At 48.7% G+C, this 20981-nt stretch overlaps 2 protein-coding genes and 1 pseudogene across 4 annotated transcripts; 1 reads left to right on the top strand and 2 right to left on the bottom strand.

The window, feature by feature from the left end:
• Positions 1-797: 797 nt before the first annotated feature.
• On the bottom strand, positions 798-9628 carry LOC108698839 (annotated as a pseudogene).
• Positions 9629-13503: 3875 nt separating this feature from the next.
• On the top strand, positions 13504-15327 carry abt1.L (activator of basal transcription 1 L homeolog). The gene is given in 4 exon segments (NM_001085931.1): positions 13504-13526; positions 14019-14295; positions 14381-14556; positions 14671-15327. Coding segments are annotated over 3 exon segments (831 nt in total). The 5' UTR covers positions 13504-13526; positions 14019-14024; the 3' UTR covers positions 15055-15327.
• Positions 15328-16907: 1580 nt separating this feature from the next.
• Positions 16908-20971, bottom strand: LOC108698094 (catechol O-methyltransferase B). 3 transcript variants are annotated; one of them, XM_018229326.2, is made up of 6 exons: positions 19893-20971; positions 19356-19656; positions 18626-18819; positions 18253-18501; positions 17853-17984; positions 16908-17599 (listed from the first exon to the last, which is right to left on the bottom strand). In XM_018229326.2, the coding sequence occupies exons 2-6, from the start codon at positions 19627-19629 to the stop codon at positions 17420-17422; spliced, it is 1029 nt and encodes a 342-aa protein (XP_018084815.1). In that variant the 5' UTR covers positions 19630-19656; positions 19893-20971; the 3' UTR covers positions 16908-17419. The 3 variants fall into 3 exon arrangements, with proteins under 3 accessions (XP_018084815.1, XP_041428164.1, XP_041428165.1); XM_041572230.1 differs by lacking the exon at positions 18253-18501; XM_041572231.1 differs by lacking the exon at positions 19356-19656.
• Positions 20972-20981: the final 10 nt, after the last annotated feature.

Here is a 20981-nt window from a genome sequence, read left to right as displayed (position 1 = left end):
AAAGTGGCAGTAGGGGTAATAGTAGCAGCAGGAGCTGGGGGTAAAAGTTGCAGTAGGGGTAATAGTAGCAGCAGGAGCTGGGGGTTAAAGTGGCAGTAGGGGTAATAGTAGCAGCAGGAGCTGGGGTTAAAGTGGCAGTAGGGGTAATAGTAACAGCAAGAGCTGGGGTTAAAGTGGCAGTAGGGGTAATAGTAGCAGCAGGGGCTGGGGGTTAAAGTGGCAGTAGGGGTAATAGTAGCAGCAGGGGCTGGGGGTAAAAGTTGCAGTAGGGGTAATAGTAACAGCAGGGGCTGGGGGTAAAAGTTGCAGTAGGGTTAATAGTAGCAGCAGGGGCTGGGGGTTAAAGTGGCAGTAGGGGTAATAGTAGCAGCAGGAGCTGGGGTTAAAGTGGCAGTAGGGGTAATAGTAACAGCAGGAGCTGGGGTTAAAGTGGCAGTAGGGGTAATAGTAGCAGCAGGGGCTGGGGGTTAAAGTGGCAGTAGGGGTAATAGTAGCAGCAGGGGCTGGGGGTTAAAGTGGCAGTAGGGGTAATAGTAGCAGCAGGGGCTGGGGGTAAAAGTTGCAGTAGGGGTAATAGTAACAGCAGGGGCTGGGGGTAAAAGTTGCAGTAGGGGTAATAGTAGCAGCAGGAGCTGGGGTTAAAGTGGCAGTAGGGGTAAAAGTAGCAGCAGGGGCAGGGGGTAAAAGTTGCAGTAGGGGTAATAGTAACAGCAGGGGCTGGGGGTAAAAGTTGCAGTAGGGGTAATAGTAGCAGCAGGAGCTGTGGGTAAAAGTTGCAGTAGGGTTAATAGTAGCAGCAGGGGCTGGGGGTAAAAGTTGCAGTAGGGGTAATAGTAGCAGCAGGAGCTGGGGGTAAAAGTTGCAGTAGGGTTAATAGTAGCAGCAGGAGCTGGGGGTAAAAGTTGCAGTAGGGTTAATAGTAGCAGCAGGGGCTGGGGGTAAAAGTTGCAGTAGGGTTAATAGTAGCAGCAGGGGCTGGGGGTAAAAGTTGCAGTAGGGTTAATAGTAGCAGCAGGGGTGGGGGCATCTGTGTGGTTGTTCCATTGGCCAAGCTGAATCCCAGATGGAGCTGCTGTCTGGGTTCCGGGGTAGTTTATCCCTTTAATACCCTCATCAGGGGAAAATGGCACTGCCCATAGACCTGTGTGGCACAAAGGGAACATTTAAATAATGAAGAATCCTCTATACCCCTCACCCAAGGTGCCCTGCCCTATCCTTGTGTAAGTGACTAGCCCGACATACACTGTACTGTTACTTTTCATTCATTGCCCCTAATCAGGGCACTAAGGCACAAGGAACCCCCCCCCCAGTACTACACGTGAGGCCGCTGCTCTGGCTTAGTTTCCTGGCACCTCATGTATAAAACTGAAAGGGAAACATTTCTTGTGCACCGTATCCTGACTGTTCTGTTAGATGCCCCAAGAGATTGCACTCATTAACAGATCCATGTGGGTGAGGGGGTCTGTGTGTAACAAGGTAAGTAGAGCAAGGCACACAATAGCACATGTGTAGCAACTCAGATAAAGATGACGAGTATCTGGCTAAGGTCTCAGTGCGGAACCCAAAGCACACATTTGGTGGGTGGTGGTGCCCCAGAACCAGTAGCACTGAAGCTATAAGCACCTCTGTATCTGGTTATGTGAGCCTTTTCCCTGGCTTTTTATTGGCTTTTGCTAGGCAGCCTGGAGACTATAGACGTCAGCTCTAACCAATCAATGTGCCTTTTCCCTGTACTTATGGGCAGAGCCATGCTCAAATAACTCGCTTAATATACTAACTAAGGTACTTACCTTCATCTGGGTCACTTGCTCTCAGGCAGGCTCTTCCCCGTGGTTTTGCTCTCCCCGTTCTTTTGGGACAGACGGGTGGACATGGTGGCTTCGGTGTCCACAGCTTTGAAGCTGCGCTTACGCTGCTGAACATTCTCCTCTGGGTGGAAGATGATGAAGTAGACCTTGGGCACGTAGAGCATCCCCAGCAAGACGGACACACTGTCAGGGTTGTGGTCTGGATATAGATCTGAATGAAGGAGGCAACATGGGCTCATCATCCCCCCTGCTTCTGCATCCCACCTACCTAGGGGTTAGTTAGTGGACCAATGGAAATGTTCTGGACCAATAGAAGGCTGAGTCATTGAGTGAGTGGCCTCTTGGCTCCCCACTCAGTTCTCCCACAATCCCACAATGCATGGTGCTGCGTACAGCCCAGGACATGGAGTGATGATGATGCTGTGATGTAATGAGATACATGGATAACAGCAGGTGTGATGCCTTGAGGAGCATGTTATGTCATATGACATGATGATGTAACTGGAAGATGAACACAATATTTCTATATATACACAATACATGTCGTGTACATGGTGAAGCCAATTGGCTTAGTCTCGTTTTCTGGGAACCCGCGGGCCTTGACCGCATACACCGTGCATGTGACCATGAGAAGGATGGAGTACATTAAGCAGCTGACCAGGGACAGGTTGGACATGCCGCACTTCAGCACCCCTCTGGCGTTCTCAGGGTTGGGCATGCGCTGCTCCTCATAGTCATTGAAGCTGTGGGGGGGGGGAGCACTACCAGCCACACGGAGGTCCCCAACAACTGGACCCCAATAAGGCTGAATGTGATGACCAACTGGGAGGCGGGGTTAATGAAACGAGAAGGAGTCACTGAGCGCTTTCCCTGCTCGAAAATGCGGTAGATGCGGTTGGTCTTAGTGAGGAGAGCGGCATAAGAGATGCACATTCCCAGTCCCGGGAACAACCTGCGGAGGGTGCACACAGCAACCCCTGGCTCTGCCATCATCAGGAAGGTTATAGCATACATCAGAAAGATGCCGTCAGAAGCACGTAGCTCAGTTCCCGTCCTGATGCTCGCACAATTGGTGTGTCATTAAAGCGCATCAGAGTGCCCACCACAAACAGTGTCCCGAGGATGCCCACAATGGCCAGGAAGAGGGGCAGTATTGCCCAGGCAGAGGTCCACTCCAGCTAAACTATTGGCCCGCAGGCTGTGCGGTTCAGACTGGACCTCATGCCAAATGGGCAAAGCTGGCAGGTAAAGTCATCCATCGGGAACTGGTAACCATCACATAACTCACAGTGCCAACAGCAGGACACATCCTTTACCATCTTCTTACTCTCTCCAGGCTGGCAGGGGAGGCTACACAGAGGAGGGAATATCCGACTGCCTGCCTGACCATTGCATCTCCTCGATCTAAAAGAGACAGGCTAAAGGTTAACTTGGCATAAAATAATATCACAAGTATTCTCCCGGGCACTGGAATTCCAGTCACTCACACTGAGCCGCAGATATTCTGTCCACTGTCCAATGATCCTATAGGAAGGGGCAGTATCATTAGCCATCTGGTACTGGAAGATATCGTATCGACCCGGAGCATCTCCATTTTCATTGAACATCACTGGGGTCCCAGCACTGCCTACGGAATTAATATTCATGAGTCACCCACATTAGAAATGCAGGCTGCAGAAGAGCAACTGCACTCAAGCCTCCAAGTACCAAGCTAACTAGGGTTGCCACCTGGCCGGTAAAAATTATGGTTGATCCCAATGTTATTAATAGGGAAAAAAGATAAATTTATAGGAAGGCCATATTTTTTTCCAGAAAAGGTGGCAACCCTATAGCTAAATGGGCACAGAGAATTTTCAAGGAAAAGGCACCCTGGTCACAGAGAGGTGGGATGGTGGCTGAAGAACTACCTTGTTATTCTATTGCTTCAGATTTGTTCAGAATATGGAATCAGCACACAAAGGCATAGTGCATGGGTAACCAGGTGTAAAGGGGGCTGGCAGAAGCTGAGCCCAGAGACCCTCCTCTCTTTGGGTACTGGTCCCTAAGAAGCACTAACCAAGCAAGGGGGTAAACATATGCAGTGCAATGTGCTGAGCTATAACCGCTAACAGGGCATAGGAGTGGGCAGAGAATCTTGGCAGCTAGGTGTATGGGTGGGGCTATTTGGGGCCTCATGTTGCACATCTGGAATGAAAATAAAAAAGTGGATCTGAGTGGATCTGGAGCGTAACATGAGGAGAACTTGCTCTCGGTTACTGGGTGACTTACAAAACAATGGGGCTGTTCTCACTGTAGGACAAACACACATAGGTTCATTCAGGTAGGTAGGAACATAATCAGGAGTCAATAAAAAGCCCTCAAAACAAAGCTAATGTGGTGCCCCTATTCAAGAAAAGATCCCGTTCTCAGCCTAATAACCATAGGCCTGTTAGTCTGACATCAGTGGTAGGAAGGGTTTTGGAGGGGGAGCAGTTTTGAGCTCCAGTGCTTAAAGGGGTTGTTCACCTTTGAGATAACATTTAGTATGATATAGAGAGTAATATTATAAGACAATTCACAATTGGTTTTCATTTTTTATTATTTGTGTTTTTTGAGTTATTTAGCTTTTTATTCAGCATCTCTTCAATTTGAATCTTAAGCAATATGGTAACTAGGGTCCAGATTACCTTAGCAACATGCATTGATTTGACTGGAAATGAATAGGAGAGGGCCTGGATAGAAGGATCAGTAATAAAAAGTAACACTAACAATACATTTGTAGCCTTACAGAGCATTTGTACCTTAAAGGTGAACCCCCCCCCCACTTTAAGAAGGATATAAATGAGCTGGAGAGAGGGCAGAGACTAAGTGTCACTTGGTGCCAGTGAGTCTCATCCAATAAAATTACATTTCATTAAAAAGCAATGATGTTCAATTCATTAGTGCACAATGCTGAAAATGTAGATAAAGTGCAATATACCCAGTCATCAGTAGATGTCACCATTAATAGATAGATACCGTAGATAGATAGATACCATCTCCATACCTTAAGTCTACTAAAAATTTATTTAAACAATGAAATAAACCCAATAGGCTTGTTTTACCTTGAATAAGGATTAATTATATCTTAGTTGGGATCAAGTAAAATTTTATTATTACAGAGAAAAAATAAAAAAAAATTAAAAAAAATTTGGATTATTTAATTAAAATGGAGTCTATGGGAGATGGCCTTCCCATAATTCGGAGCTTTCTGAATAATCGGTTGCCAGATAACAGATCCCATACCTGTTTTATTTTTTTTCTGCTTAGAGGACCAGAATAAAATGATGTCAAATCTGGCACAAATGTTAAATGTAGTTTTCACTAACATCCATATGTGTGTATAGATAGGCCTGTATAAGGTATGTGTGTATATGTGAGAGTATATATAGGTGGGTATGGGTATTTGTATATAAAGATGCACTGGGGCACATTTGGAACGGTTGATCTTATTTCAATCCAATATAAGGGTGTAAGCAAGGCCTATGATGTTGTGCTGGAAGTGATCTTACCATTGAAGTTGACCTTGTGAATATACTGCAGGAGCTGGCGACCTTCTATCGGGTCCATCTTATCACAGACATTAGTGTGGCCAGGGCACAAATCCACATGCATGTTGTGCAGGGCATGAGCCATGGCATAGACGGCATTGATGACAAACTGCACCTTTCCCTCCTGCTCATATACCGAGTCCTTGGAGATCCTTTCTCCCCCTGCTAAGAGGGGGGCTGGCAGTCAGTGTAGCACTGTGTAGGGCCCTGTGCAGTGGGGTGTAACTGAGGGCCCTACTCGACAGACGTTTCAATGGCATCAAGCATTGCTCCATGTGCAGGGGCTCCCAACCCTAAAATAATCTCTTTTAGAATATTCAAGAGGGGCCCCACTGATTGCACAGAGCTATACCCAGTGCCAGTCAGTAAGACTGATGAAAAGCCACTGTCACAATAACTTTGCTTTATTAATGATGTTGGGGTATGACTTTCCCCTTCTCCTGGGGGTGACACACCACTATCCATTCATGTGTGGGAGGAGTTGCACCACGAGCCAAAAACTGCCCCTTCTTTCTGGCAGCTGCTTTCAGGGCCACTTTTCTTGCCTGCGACTTCTGCGAGACTGGATGATGTGTAATCCTGCTCAGCCTGCCTCCTATTGGCTGGAAGATCCCATTGCTCTTATATAAGAGAGTGACTCTGTGTGGGGCTTTAGCCTACACAATACAGCCCCATGCTTGCTGCTCCCTAGCAGTAGGTTAGTCCCTATAGCACATGCTAGTTGCAACTGGCTTTTTCTGTCCCAGAAATTAAAAATGTACTGAGGCAATTTAACACTTTATTTGCCTCCATGAAATAGTTACACTCTTTGTGAATTGTACAGAGATGTGGCCCTCGCATTGTGTCCTCACTGTGCCCACAGTGGCTGATAGCCAAGGGCAATAGACCCAACAGATAGTTCTTGTCTTGTCAAAATGTTGCCAGTTATCTCTAATTTTTAACCTGTAAATGTGGCCACTGAGTGATAAAGGGACCCTTAAAAATGCAGGGACCATTGAAGAATACAAGGGCCACTGAACTGGCAGCCATTGTTCATATATGAGTAGAATCAGGCTGTATGTTACCTGTGCACTTGCGCCTGGTGTCCTCTGGCCGGGCTACTGATCGGGTTAATCTACATTTGAAATCATCCTCCCAGAATTCAGCAAACCAGATGTTGTGCTTGTTGTTCTCTAATGTCCTGCTGGTGAAATACTGATCAAATCCTAGGGTGAGAAAGAATTGCAGTCAGGGGCCCATTTGGGTTACAGGCAATGCTGGCTAGAGCAGCACTTACCATCAATAGGCCCTCTAAGGTAGAATGGTCACAGCACCCTCTGCAACTTTCTCCAGGCTCAGTACTGGGGAGGTCTTGGAACCCCAACTATCTGATCCCACCCACAAGAAATGTCCTGTCTGATTGGCTCGCTGGTTGGCCTCAAGCACACGCCTACCAAGAGAAAAAGGTTTGCACATTCAGGAGGCCGTGATGCTGAGCAGGGTAGCAGGGAGCAATGCTGGAGAGGGACGGTGGTGCAACAAAGGAGAGGTGCAGGCTGGCAAGGGAGAATTACTACAGGGCAGGTGGGAGAAATAAAGAGAAGGGGGCAAAGAGGGGGAATGAGGTGTCAGCGTTCCCTCACTTGATATCATCCGCGTTAGCAAAGATAATGATGCCTTGGGCATTGGGCGTCTCCAGGAGCCTCCGAATCACTTAATCAAACCCTCCGGGACGTGGCTCCCGTGGGATCTTAATGGACTGAGCGATATACACGCCCCCTACAGGAAAAAAGACACGTGCCCCTAATTCACAGCTATTGTGATACCCCCTAGTGCGTGCAATGGAGCGTGCAGCCAGTGTATTCCATGTGCCTCTATTGCACCAAGGAATGTAAGTGGCTTCAGCCTCCTGCCCAACTGGATCATGCACACACAGTTTTTATGTGCGCAAAAGTTTAAAATGTGAGCACAAAAGAATTGTTTTGCACACCGCTGAGAAGAAATTAAGAGGGAACTTTGCTTGTGACTATATGAGGAGCAAAAATACTAATGAGCACATTTCAATTGGCCAATACAAAAACCAGTGAATGGTCCTAAGTATTGTGGCCCTTAAACAGGAAGTGTTTGCCCTGTGCATTGTTTGTCATTGGAGTCGGCCATTTGGGCCAGGAGTGAATGAAGGAAGGTGGCACATACCTGCCTCACGGGAAATTTGCACAAAGGCTTCCAACCCGCTCTCTCCATAGTTTCCTTCAGAAGCCAGCGTGGAGACATAATTCCAGCCCAGGGCTTTGACTGGCGGGACCACACGGGAGAAGAAGTCGTAGCAGTTATTGTCACTGAGCTCAGGGGCTGTAGAGGCGTAACTTAACTGCAACAAAAACACACATTCTGCTTAGAGACTCACTCTGGATGCTCTGCGACATCTTCACTGGGGGGGGGGGGAGTCCTGCTACATCTGCCATACCCAAGAAGCTCCACTAGAGGGAGTCTAACCCAGCTATTATATATGCTCCCTTCCATTCAGCTTTACAATACAAATGAGGGCAAAATAAAAATGAGAGGCACAGTGTATTCTCCCTGCCTACGTCCTTCCAAAAAAGTTGCAGCTCAGTAGCAATGAGGAACCCAATCCCAAGTACTGGGGGCAAGGGAAGTAGATTTGCTGTTATTATAGCATTAACCTGAGGCAGAAGCACTCCTCATTGGGGGCTGAGTAATTACTAGTGGAAGTAAGTTGCTGGATGGGATAAGGTCACTAAAAATATGCCCCACACTTATTATCATAAATAACCCTCCATGGGGCAAGTGAAGACCATCACTAGAGCTACAGAGCTAAGGAATCTTACAGAAAAGAGACACAGCACGTTGGCCACCATGATGGACACAGAGCTAGCTGAGGCTCCAATGACCTCCTACTACCCTCTCAGGTCGGCTGAGGATGGGGGGTTCTCTGTTGGAACATCGAATGTCAGACGTATCTTTCTGAATCAGAGCTTGCTCAAAGGTGAGTGACTGCTCCAGTGCATAAGTGTCCCTTGAGCACGTGTCTAGAATGCGAGCCCCCAAGGTCGGATTAGGGAGCAGTTCAGGGTCCCCATTGATTTGATATAAGGGATTTAACATGGCCTCCAATCGGTGCACTCCAGCTTCCTTCTTCACCTCGCCGCACGGTGCTCCTGCTGGGCCCTTGGCATGTACAGAGAAGAGGCCTCCCATGGTAATGTCCCCATCTATCTTTATAGAGTGCTGGGCGGTGCTCGTCTCCACCCCAACAATTCCCTGCAGAAGCAGATTCTGGGAGATGGCGGTGCTCCCATAGTTATGTGTGATTCCCTCCTAAGAGGGCTGGGCAATTAGTTGTCTCTGGCATTCAGGCTGCATCCACCACTAGAGGGCTGAGGAGGGTCTGTGGAAAGAAATGGGACAGGCAGTTACGGTCCTGCTCAGGCCAATAGGATAAGGCTTGGCTTATGGGCAATGGAGAAGAACCAATCCCATAAAAGGAGAGGGACAAGTGGAGAGGAGAGGACTGGGAACTTGTATGTTACCACACAATGGAACAATCAATATGGCATCCAAGGCTGCAGGAACCCTCTAGGTGTGCTTTGTGCCACTGGGCAGCAGGCAAGTCTCTCACCAGCTAAACAACGGGGGCACACATAAGGACCCCAGAAAGCCGGGGTACTGAGAAGACTCAGTAGGACTATTCAGAAAGCGTGTTGTGCTAGTGACTGATAACCCTACCCTAAGCAAAGTAGCACCTGTATGGGACACACACTGATAGCCCTACCCTGAGCACAGTAGCACCTGTATGGGACACACACTGATAACCCTACCCTAAGCACAGTAGCACCTGTATGGGACACACACTGATAGCCCTACCCTAAGTACAGTAGCACCTGTATGGGACACACACACACTGATAGCCCTACCCTAAGCACAGTAGCACCTGTATGGGACACACACACACTGATAGCCCTACCCTAAGTACAGTAGCACCTGTATGGGACACACACTGATAGCCCTACCCTAAGCACAGTAGCACCTGTATGGGACACACACTGATAGCCCTACCCTAAGTACAGTAGCACCTGTATGGGACACACACACACTGATAGCCCTACCCTAAGCACAGTGAAATATTTGTGGACCACACACAGGTGTCAGTAGGCAAGTGCCAGGGCACAGACAGACATGGGTACAGGTGTGTTTCTGGGGGTTAAGCCCTCCCCATACCTTGTGCTCCAGCAGCCTCTCATTTTGTCTCATGGCTTCCAGTTAACCCTTGCTTCCCCACATGCTTAGGTGCTGCTGTCTCCACTGAGCTCTATCTTGTATGAATGTTCTCCTATTAGCGCCCAGTCCTTCCCTCCTGCCTCTCAGTCCTGCCCTCCTTTCCCTGCGCTCTCTATTGCCTCATTCCAATCAGCCCCCAAGCTATGGAGCCCCCTCTCCCTCCTTGTTCTGAGGTCACTTACAGTTTGAGTGCCACTAAATCCTTTAAAAGCTGCACAGATTTAACGTGGGAAAAACCTCTGCCCTTCCATTACTTCCCAGGAGGACCGCCATCAGAAATCCCAGGGCCCCATACGACAAAAATTCCTGGGCCCCCTGGGCTGCACCCACCGCAAGCCCCACCTACAGGTCCGCCCTCCCCACCCCACAGTAAGAAAACAAAAAAAATATTGGTGGCTATGGTTTCCACATGTTAATAAAAAATAAAAAGATATTGGTGGTCAGGGCACCCCATAAAAAACATTTGTGTCCAGAGCCCCCCCCCAATAAAAAATATTGGTGGCTAGGACCCCACATGAGGGAAAAAAAATTGGTGGCCAAAATCGGTGGCCAAGGCCCCCCCCCACACACATTATGAGAAAATTGGTGGCCAGGGCCCCTTAAACGTCCATGCATTCCCGAAGACAGCAGCTCTCAGAAAGATGGGGGGCCCGGCTAATCAAGTAAGTGTGGCGTGGCCGGGCCCCCCTTACCCTCGGGCCCCCTACAACTCTCCCTCCTGTCCCCCCTGATGGCTGCCCTGCTTCCCAGCACAGCTAAGTGTGGGAGGTGGGGGGAGGCACAGGGCTGCTGCCAACTGCCACATAGGCAGGGGTGTCATGGGAAACAGGCAAGGGCACAATAGAAGTCACAGGGTAATGCATCTCCTGCTCAACATTTCTCAGAATTACCTGTGCCCCATGAGAAGTTCTGGGGTAAGTTATTTAGGGCCCCCTCTTGTAGCAATGTATGTATTTGGCTGGGGGGGTAGAGGAAGTGAAGGGCAGGACAGCGAGTGAAGAAGAGATGTTAAAAGAGTTGGAGGTGGGTGGTGGGGGCAGGAATAATTGAGCAGAAATAATATGCAGACTGCCTCCGGCTCTCTCCTACTCTGAGTGTCTTCTTATTGTCTAGAATAAATCAGCCTAGAAATCCCAAGAACAGAGATGAGCGTCATTACTCACTGAGTGGCCCCAGGGTAACTAGGCTGCGAGTGAATGCAATGGGCAGAGGGTCAGGGCAGGAACAACAGAGGAACAGGCAGGGTCACTGCTGTTTCTCCAGGAATATGGAAAGGGGAAATGAAAGATTGGGAGACAGAGGAGGGTGCAGGGGCAGTAGGGCCTGTATGTGGGCAATATACAGTAACCAACAGGTGGCTGGGGCAGTTAAGGGACATGTAATAAAGTATACGGGGCACACTGGACATGGAGCGGCTGTGTATGAGCAGCGCAGCTCTGTGCCTATAATCCCTGGACTGGTGGCAGCTGTCTGTACCCGATTAACTTTCTCCCAAATCCCTGACCTCCCCCTGTCACATTGGGCTGCATTCACATTAATTATACTCTCCTGATACTATCCCCCCATATCTTCAAATTAAGAAGCTTTTTTAATTTCCTAATGATCTCATCAGTGTGCTTTGCACATGCGCCCCATCCCTCTCTGCACATGCACACCAAACCCTCTGGGCACATGCACCCCATTCCCCTCTACACATGTGCCCCCCATGCCTCTGTGCCCATGCCGCTCATTCCTTTTTGTGTGGCTTTCTACATTAAGCACATGCTTATGACTGCCCCATCCATACGCCCTGCATGCCTGGCAGTCTTAGTTACATCTCCTGGGCTGGTCGGGCAGTGGCAGTAGCTGAATGCGCCCCCAGTCCGCATGAGTCCCATGCAGTGTATCTGTGGGCACAAGAAACAACACTGTATCCCTGTATAGCACACACTCCCTGCACTCATGCTCTTACATAACAACACTTTCTTATGTGACAATCTCTGTAGCTGAGACTGAAAGACACCAAATTTGTGTATTTAACTCTCACATGGAATTTGCACATACTATATGACAGCTGCTCCTGCACTCAGTAGGCCACAGCAGGGCCCCAATAAAGCAGCTTTGACTCATGGGGAAAAGGGGGTGTTTGTGCAGGTTTCCACATATACTTGAGTGTCAGTTACTGTCACCCAATGCTCTTAAAGAGGTTGTTGAACTTTAAATGATCTGTTAGTATGATGTAGAGAGGGATATTCTGAGACAATTTGCAATTGGTTTTCATTTCTTATTATTTGTAGTTCATGAGTTATTTAACTTTTTATTCAGTAGCTCGGCAGTTTGCAATTTCAGCAGACTGGTTCCCCTATGTAAATTCCCCTAGCAAACATGCACTGATTTGAATAAGAGACTGCAATGTAATTATGAGAGGGGCTGAATAGACAGATGAGTAATAAAAAAGTAGCAATAACAATACACGTGTAGCCTTACTGAGCATTGGTTTTTTAGATGGGGTCAATGACCCCCATTTGAAAGCTGGAAAGAGTCAGAAGGCCAATAATCCTAAAGCTATAAAAAAGAAAAAGTGAAGACCATATATAAAGTTGCTTCGAATTGGTGAATTTGTTGCATGATCTGTATGTACCCTGCTGCTAAAAAAAGATCTTCAGCCATAAAGTGCATTAATCTCTGTCACTGCTGGTTCTGACTCATGAATGCCATGATTAATTACGTTGTGAATAGCCATTATCTATAGGAGACTGCGGCAGCATTAGGGTAACCTGGTTTCATTTGCAGTTGGAGGTAGAAGAGGTTTCTCAACATACGCCTATCCAATAACAGCTCTAAATGGGCCTAAACTGTGCCACAGGGAAGAAATAGGCTAATGCCTCGCCAGCACCACGTAACAGTATGTGACTACAATATGCCCGTCTTCACTGTCCTGTAAGTGGATTCATTAGGAGAATGACACTGTATAATTCGATTATTATGTATTTTTAGAGCGCTACATATTGCGCAGTGCTGTGATATGGTGCCACCCGGCCACTCTCTCCTGCTCCAGCTTTAGGAATAGAGAGGCAAGAGAGCAGGGACAGTCGTTGAATAAATCTACATTTCTGGCTATTTCTTCTACATTGGCATCATGAGGGGTACAGACTGGAGGTACAGCTGCCACCTTTACCCTTCATGGTTGGGGGTCAGTGAGGGACATGGCATCTCCCATTACAACCAAAACAGCAGCCAAATAGTCTGTGGGTCATAATGACTCTCAGTGCCCCCCACCCCATCGCCCAGGGGCCACACTCATTGGGTGTATGAATTACCTCACAGACAGGAGGAGGAGAATATAATGACACTTCCCTAGCCCTGATACCTTTATATAATCACCTCTCTCAGGGGCCACACTCATTGGGTGTATGAATTACCTCACAGACAGGAGGAGAGAATATAATGACACTTCCCTAGCCCTGATACCTTTATATAAACACCTCTCATCTCTCTCAGGGGCCACACTCATTGGGTGTATGAATTACCTCACAGACAGGAGAGAATATAATGGCACTTCCCTAGCCCTGATACCTTTATATAAACACCTCTCTCAGGGGCCACACTCATTGGGTGTATGAATTACCTCACAGACAGGAGGAGAGAATATAATGACACTTCCCTAGCCCTGATACCTTTAATTCACACTTTATACGGCTCAGCAAGTCAGAGACGGGACTAATACACTGTGACTGGATTTCTCTGGCTTCCATTCCGCTTTTTCCGGCCTTACAAACCTCACCCACTACCCCATAATTCAATGCGCGTGAACGCTCCTTCCGGCTGCCCTGCTGCTGGTGACGTCAGTGTATCGCGCCGAAGCTGCACGTGTAGCGGAATATAACCGGGGGTAAGAGTTGTGGGGCGTGTTGGTTTGTTTTATATCAGGTGGGGCACGAGCAGCTAGAGAGTCTAGTCATTGCTGTTGTCCCGGACTCCAAGAAACCAGTGCATGTTCTCCAGTTGGCTTTCTTGTATGGGGCCAGTGTCAGTGAAAGGCAATAGCTGGCCCACGTACACACGCTGAGAAGCGCAATGGCACGGCTTACACAGCACTCGGGGGACACGGATTGTTCTGACTTGTGATCTCATTAACCATCTCATTCCCTAATGATAATTCCAGGGAACTCTTCTACTTGCTGCATTATCTCCCCATGTCAGTAACAATGCAAGCTGAATGTTTGCCCCCTTATAGCCTGCCTAAATAATCCCCGGGAGCTGAATACAACTTCCCCTTACTTATTGTCTGCATCGCTCCCAGTGCAAGGAACAATCATGGCAAGAGGGTAACATTGTGCAAACGCAACACTAAAATGTCCCTTTGAAATTTGGTTTCATTCAGCTAAAAATGGAAGAAGAAAAAGAGACAAGGAAGGAGCAAAAGCCCAAGGAGGAAGTGGAGGGGTCTGTGGATGAGGGGGAGGAGCCTTTAAATGAGGAGGAGGAGGAGCCAGATGAGGAGATGGCAGATAAAGGGGAGAAAGGATCTTGCCAAGGGAAAAGAGTCGTTCCTGGAATTCTATATTTAGGTCACATTCCTCCTCGGCTCCGCCCACGGCACATTCGCAACATGCTGAGCCTCCATGGGGAAGTGGGGCGCATCTTCCTGCAGGCAGAGGGTAAGTGTGTGGGTACCTAAATGCAAAGTGAGGAAAGTTCTCCATAATCCGTATCTGAGGTCTCTGTTCTGTTTGGCCCCCTTAGAGCGATTTGTTCGTAAGAAAAAGAAGAAAGCGGGCAGCAATGCCAAAGACTTCACCGAGGGCTGGGTAGAGTTCCGGGACAAGCGTGTCGCCAAGCTGGTAGCTGCCAGTCTGAACAACGCACCCATGGGCACCCGCAAGAAGAACCGATTCCATGACGATCTGTGGAACATGAAGGTGAGAAGTTCTGTCTCCATGATCTATTGCCTAACAGAACCTTTCCCTCCAGCTCCATTTCACCCTCTGCCCAAATGCAAACTCTGACTCTGCCTCCCTCTCATTCCCGTACAGTACCTGCACCGTTTCAAGTGGTCTCACCTGAGCGAGCGGCTGGCCATAGAGCGGCAGGTGAGGCAGCAGCGCATGAGGGCGGAGGTGTCGCAAGCCAAGAGGGAGACCAACTTCTACCTGCAGAACGTGGAGCGGAGCAAGAGGTTCAGCAAAGCGGATCGCAAGAGTGCCGGGGATGCAGAGGGTGGCACTGCCAACAAGCAGTGGAACTTTACACAGCGCAGGACAGAGGACGAGATTCAGTGCATGAAGTCTGTGGGAAAAGCTGGAGACAAAGTGCGAATGCGAAAGAGATTGGAAGTGGCCGAGCGAGCGCAGGAGAAATCTCAGACCAACCGCTCGCTGCTGCACAAGATATTTAACCCTACAGGGGGCACAGCATGAGCTGGGGACTGGCTCCTGGGGGAGCAGTGGGTAATTGGGAAAATAAAAGGCAAGTAATGTTTCCATGTCACTGACTGTAGCCTATAGATTCTGCAGTATATCAGGTATGTGCAGGCCTGGGCTACTTACCCTACCCACTGTGACTGCCAATTCCAGGCAGCAATACTGACCAATTACTACTGCCAGTGGGTGTGGCCTGGATCTAGGGGGTGTGTATGGGTTCAGTCCCATGTTTGACAGTACTGTACAGTGTAAATAAAATTCTTACAAAAATGTCAGTGCTTTTTCCTGTCCAGGATGGTGCTGCTCTGTAGCACCCAGATTATCATATATTCTATTGTTCCCAGCTGTCCTGCCCCAGTGGAGTTTACAATCTAAGGGCCAACACCTGGAATCATGGGGGGGGGGCAGTATTATTAAGTAAGCTGAGCTCTCCCCAGGGGGCATGGTGACCGGTGGGTCCTGTCAACAAGTAGAATGGCAACCTGGTAATGGCAACATTTCAAGTGGATCCCCCCATAAACACCCCACTTGTACGTACACATGTAATGAAATCTGCCATCTAGTGATTGATTCCATATTTAACCCTTCATAGTCCCATTTGAGAGGTGGTATGGGGCAAAGGCTTGTAGGTTAGCTAGTGATACCAACCCACCCTGGCAATAAAATGGCTCTACCATTCTCCTTGGGGCATGGCTGGTCTATGCAAAGAATTCATTATTAACCTTCTTGAAGTGATTGGTCAGCACAGATTAATCCTGCCCCAGATTGCCTGAGGGAGCACCCAATAATTGTATCACCTGTGTGGAGCGCCACCCCATGTTTACCAATGAGAACCCTCAGATCATTTGGGTTTGTGGGATTTTAGAAATAGCGGCCAGAACAGGGGGTAACCCTGGCATGTACCACTACCTAGAGCACGTGCACATGATCCAATGAGTCCCAATAGCAAATCATTCAGCATCTGCCATAAGTATTGCCACCCTCCAGAACCAAATGCCTTGGGCTTCAACCTGAGTCAACTGGATATGGGTAAATGTTGTGTTGTTTGGCATGAAGCCAGTGTGTGTGGTATGGAGCAGGGATAGGCCTTAAACATGGGATGCATGGAAAGTGTCACATTTTAATTACGTATTGCTATCTGTTTCCATGGTGACCATATCAGGTTTAAATTGTTTTCTTCATGTAATGCAGCAAGCTTATTAAATGGGGTACAGGGGGACCCTAGAGGATGATGGGACAGGGTAGAGAACTATGAGCAAGAAAGTGCGTGTATGTATGGAGCGTGGGAGGCAACTTCCATACATGGGAAGCTGAACCTAGGGCCCCACAATGCTGCCTGCTGTACTGGGGTGGTCCCTCCAGGCATGGCACATATGTACTATTTCCATGGCACGGGAAGGGGGGGCACTAATTAGTGTAATGAGATCAGAGAATGTAGGTCAGGACAGAGAGGCGGTTAATGGGATTAGGCTGCGATTTACTGAGCTGTAATTAGGCAGGACATAAACCCCTGCTAAATCCTCACACACCCTTGGGTGACACTGCCAGGACACCTTTACTGATGAGGCCCAGTGCACATTCCACAACCAAGTTTGGCTTTAGAATTCCACTATTGGGATTGGGTGCCTGACCCCTCCCCCAATTAATGGGTGTGGGAGGCGTTTCCCTTTGTCGAAAATGCAGTAACAATGGCTGCACCTGTATGAGTGTTATTCTCTGTCCCTGCCCATAGCCAATCCTAGCCTTGCCCATAAGAGAGGGACAGTGCCCTGACTGGCAACTGGTCTCTCTAAATGCCCCCCTCCCCGAACATGAGCAACCAGGTGACTCCCCAAAGCAAAGTCAAGAGATGAGAGAATGAAGGATTTTATTAGAAAACAGGCTTTTGCCAGTGTTCCGGTGCAGCCATGCCACGCAAGGGCACATTGTGCTTGAAATAATGGACATGAGGAGGGCAGAAGATGGGCATACGCCCTCCCCCCACTTGACTCCCTTTAGATAATTGGACTAAAGTGAAGGGCTGTGCATGTACCTGAGGCAGCTTGCCATGGCCTCTATTGCGTATAAAAGGAGGAGCTGGGGGCTAATGGGATTCAGAACACCAGGGAAATGATGGGGCAAGTCCCAGTATCTGCCCCTACTGACCCGCTGCCCATCAGAGACCTGCAGTAAGTATGGGGTAATAATAGTGTAGCAGGGGGACACTATCACCCAACATGGGGTTCCTTCCAGTACATCACCCGACCGTGTGTTTATAGGGAACAGAAACGTTCTTGTGCCCCCTACCTGATAAGCTAAGGAGACTAAATTACACGCAGCTCATGAGAGAGGCAGAGTTTTGGCAAGTTGTGCCATCCATTCATCACCCAAGGAAGATGGATTTCTCCATGCCATCCTCCACCTGCAGATACTCCAGCTGGGATGGGAAATAGAGGCTCTTATATCGGGGGCTGTTTCTCACGTACTGTAGGTAGTCGGGGGCTCCCGGGCAGGTAACATTATCAGCCAGCAGAACAGTGCCAGATGCCAGCAAACCACACTCCTAGAGGGAAGATGGAGAAGCAGATGTAGAGCTTGGCAGGACGAATACAAAACGGGCAACGTGGTGGGCTGTTTATATTCTCACCCAATACATTATATTGGCACTGCCAATTCCACCACCCACTGGCAGGAGCCAACTGCTAAAGATTGTAGTTCAGCAACAGACTTTCAGGACTAATTAGGAAAGGCTGTCTTTGGCTACAAAGGCAGTTGCACTGGGAGGGGGGGGCGGACCTTTGTTTGGGGCATCTCACCTCAAGCAGTTTGGTGTCAGGCAGGTAGCTGGTCTTCCAGTGATCTATAAAGACCAAGTCAAACTTGTCCAAGTCAAACTTCTTCTTCAGCTGAGGAATGAGAGCAGAACTGGTACCAACTAGCAGATCCACCTGTAGAGAGATAGTGGGCATGTTCTTATCTGTCTCTTTAACTCCTACCATTCCATATTTTGTAACCTTTTTAGTGCCAGCCTCTCTGATCTTCACCACATGTACCCAGACAAGCCATGGCACAGAACAAAGAGAAACCCCAAAAAAAATGTAAAACCGAGGACACTGCCAGTCAGATTATTGGAGCCAGAGCAGTCAGAGTTGTGATTGGCTGAAATAGGCTAAAACCAGTAATCAATACCTAATTGGCTAAGACTGCTGGTCTCACCTTACAGGTGCTGCTCCTCTTTGTTTGCTGCCTTCCAGCTGTTTCTTCCGGAGGTTTGGGTGTGGAGGCAGCCAGGGGGTTTTGGGGGGTGCGAGAGAAGAGCTGCAGGGGCAGTTGCAGACAGTGCAGGGTGGTGTAAATCAGAGCTTCCTGCAAGCGCCACCGGCGTTGTGAAGAGTGAGTGGCACCCCCTACTGGCTCTTCCCCCTGAGTGCAAGACTGAGGGACAGAGGAAGGGCTAGGGCTCAGCTAGAGTGGGCCAGTAATATAAGGAAACCAAAAGGGGTCCAAGTGGGAAAAAAAGAGAAAGTTGTAAGTTGCACAATGCACCAGAACACACCCCCTGCCCAAGAATAATAGCCCTCCTGCTCACCTGGGCATCAACTCCCGCGTGCCCAAGGATTTGTTTAGCCACCTGTGCATAGTGATGGTTCATCTCCAGCGTGACAAGCCGTGCCCCTGGGGGCAGAAATCGGGCAATCCTCATGGTGGAATAACCACAGTATGTGCCCAGTTCCAGCACCCAGCGAGGGCGAACATCCAGCACCACCGCATCCAGAATCTCACCTGGAAATAATGCACGGGTAGAACGTGAGGGCGCACAAATCAAAATAAAAGTGGGACAATATAGAGGGGGCAAGTGAATGGAGGGCAGCAGAATGGCAGTATGGTGGGCATGTTAAGCCCAGATACAGAGAAAGTATTAGTCTCATTGTAGCACCAGCTGCTGAGAGTCCTAATGCCCCAGGCAGAGCAGAGAAATGTGGGCAAGTCTCTAGATGTGCCTGGCAGGGTTCCCCATGTCTGAAGCAAGAAGGGCATGCCCACATCCAGTGATGGATATCCTACACATTATTGTCCTTTATTTATATGGCACGGATATATAACACAGCGCTGTTCACAAATTATACATCATTCCCATCAGTCCCTGTGATCTTACAATCTAAAGTCCCTATCACCTTCCCATCAGTGCCTGTCCCAGTGATCTTACAATCTTAGCCAGGTCAGGATGGGCCCTAAATATTGCTCCCATAGGGCCCAGTGATGAGGCTCCTGAGGGCATGTAGAGGGAAGGAATGGGTGGGATAGGGAACGCCTCTTACCTTTCATGTCTCCCACGTTCATTGCCCACTCTACATTGGCACAGTAGGAATCCACAGCACTAATCACACTGTTGGCATCTCCCTGCACGGCTGTCCTCTGTACATACTGCAGAATCCGCATGGGACGGCTTTTACCACTCGTGAAGTCACGCAGTCTCTCCAGGTAATTATCATGCCACCACAGTGCCCACGTACCATCTGTACGAACCCGCCACACCACCACCAGGAGCACAGCCAGGGCTCCCATGCACCCTGCCAGCAGGACAGACAGCATTCTGTGCCCACCGGATGCACCTACAGACTGGCACAGAGAAGCACAACAGCTATAGACTGGCACACACCCAATAAAGATTGACTTCCCCTTTGCAGCAGTGTCAATGCCCTCACTAATCACTGACACTCTTCTACACTCACGAGCATCCTGGCACAGGGAGAACACTCACACTCCTATCTATAGGCACACTCACAGCTATAGGCACACACTCACACAGTTACTGGCTGACTGTACCACAAAGACAGAAATGAGTGTATACTCACTTTGTGGCAGTTGCTGAGTGCAAGTCAGTTTGAGAGGGAGGGTGGGTCGCAGGAGCCCCTCAGGCTGGAGCAGTGTGTGAGCATCTCCGTGGGTTGGGACAGTTCCTAATCTTCAAGGCCCCGCCCCCATTGGCCAGGGGTGAGTGGGAGTGGCATATCAGAGAGGAACAGGGAAGAATTTGTGGCCCCTCCCAGTGGCAGCAGTAACCCAGCCCTAGTGCCATTCCCACGTCATTGCTTCTCTGTGGCACAAACAGGGTGGGGGGCACATTGTCAGATGGATCCTAATCCCTAATCTCAGCAACAATGGGATTTAGTGCGGCTGTGTGCAACTGCCGAGAGTTCAGCGGCCTCATGTGGCCCCACTGCTGCACAGGGCCACACATGATACTGGGCTAGTGAAAGTGCAGTGAATAGGAGTGATTATATTCACTGGGGGGGGGGTGTGGAGTACCCAACACAATGGCACCCGCAAGTGAATTACACTTGTCCTTTAACAACACAAATCTCTCTTGTGCCTATGAAAGTGTGTAACACGTGTGCAGCAATTAGTGACCATTTATCATTGTACTGGCATCACCCACAGGGCCCCCTGGCAACACACGTATTCCTGCATTTGCTTCAGGCAAGAATGGACCCAATTCCAATTATTTTATGAATTATAGCTGCTCTTCAAATCAGAGGCACAAACATTCCAGTAAATGCCCTTTACTTTACAAGTCTATTGCACGGCTGAATTTATTTCTCTACAGGCTGCAGCACAACCATCAGTCATCTATTACCCATAGATTAAATGCATGACTGTAGAGAAACCACTTCAATCTGCAGCATACCTGCAATTGAACCACTAACTGCCCCCATTGGTGTTTCTCATTTAAAGGCATACTCACAGCTATCCTGAGTTTGCTAGGACTGTAAAGGATGTGAACAGAGAAGTGGGTGGGATTTTGGGAGGATCAGGGTGTGGCCTAATCTGTAGCTCATCATCCTCACTCATTATGGTGCCTGAGGCCCCCCCCACTTTTTTGATGCTAGGAACAGCGAGTGTGTATGAGTATATGTGGCATGGAACATAAATTGTGTAAGACC

Source organism: Xenopus laevis, chromosome 8L (assembly GCF_017654675.1).
Source record: "Xenopus laevis strain J_2021 chromosome 8L, Xenopus_laevis_v10.1, whole genome shotgun sequence".
Lineage (NCBI taxonomy): Eukaryota > Metazoa > Chordata > Amphibia > Anura > Pipidae > Xenopus > Xenopus laevis.
This window is presented reverse-complemented; position numbering and strand designations above follow the sequence as displayed.

Excerpts from the sequence above, each read along its gene's own strand:
- LOC108698094 (XM_018229326.2), bottom strand. The coding sequence starts at position 19,629 with ATGCTGTCTGTCCTGCTGGCAGGGTGCATGGGAGCCCTGGCTGTGCTC. Across the intron at positions 18,502-18,625 it reads ACGCGGGAGTTGATGCCCAG|CTGAGCCCTAGCCCTTCCTC; the intron begins GTGAGCAGGAGG and ends GGCCCACTCTAG. Across the intron at positions 17,985-18,252 it reads AGAGGAGCAGCACCTGTAAG|GTGGATCTGCTAGTTGGTAC; the intron begins GTGAGACCAGCA and ends ATCTCTCTACAG.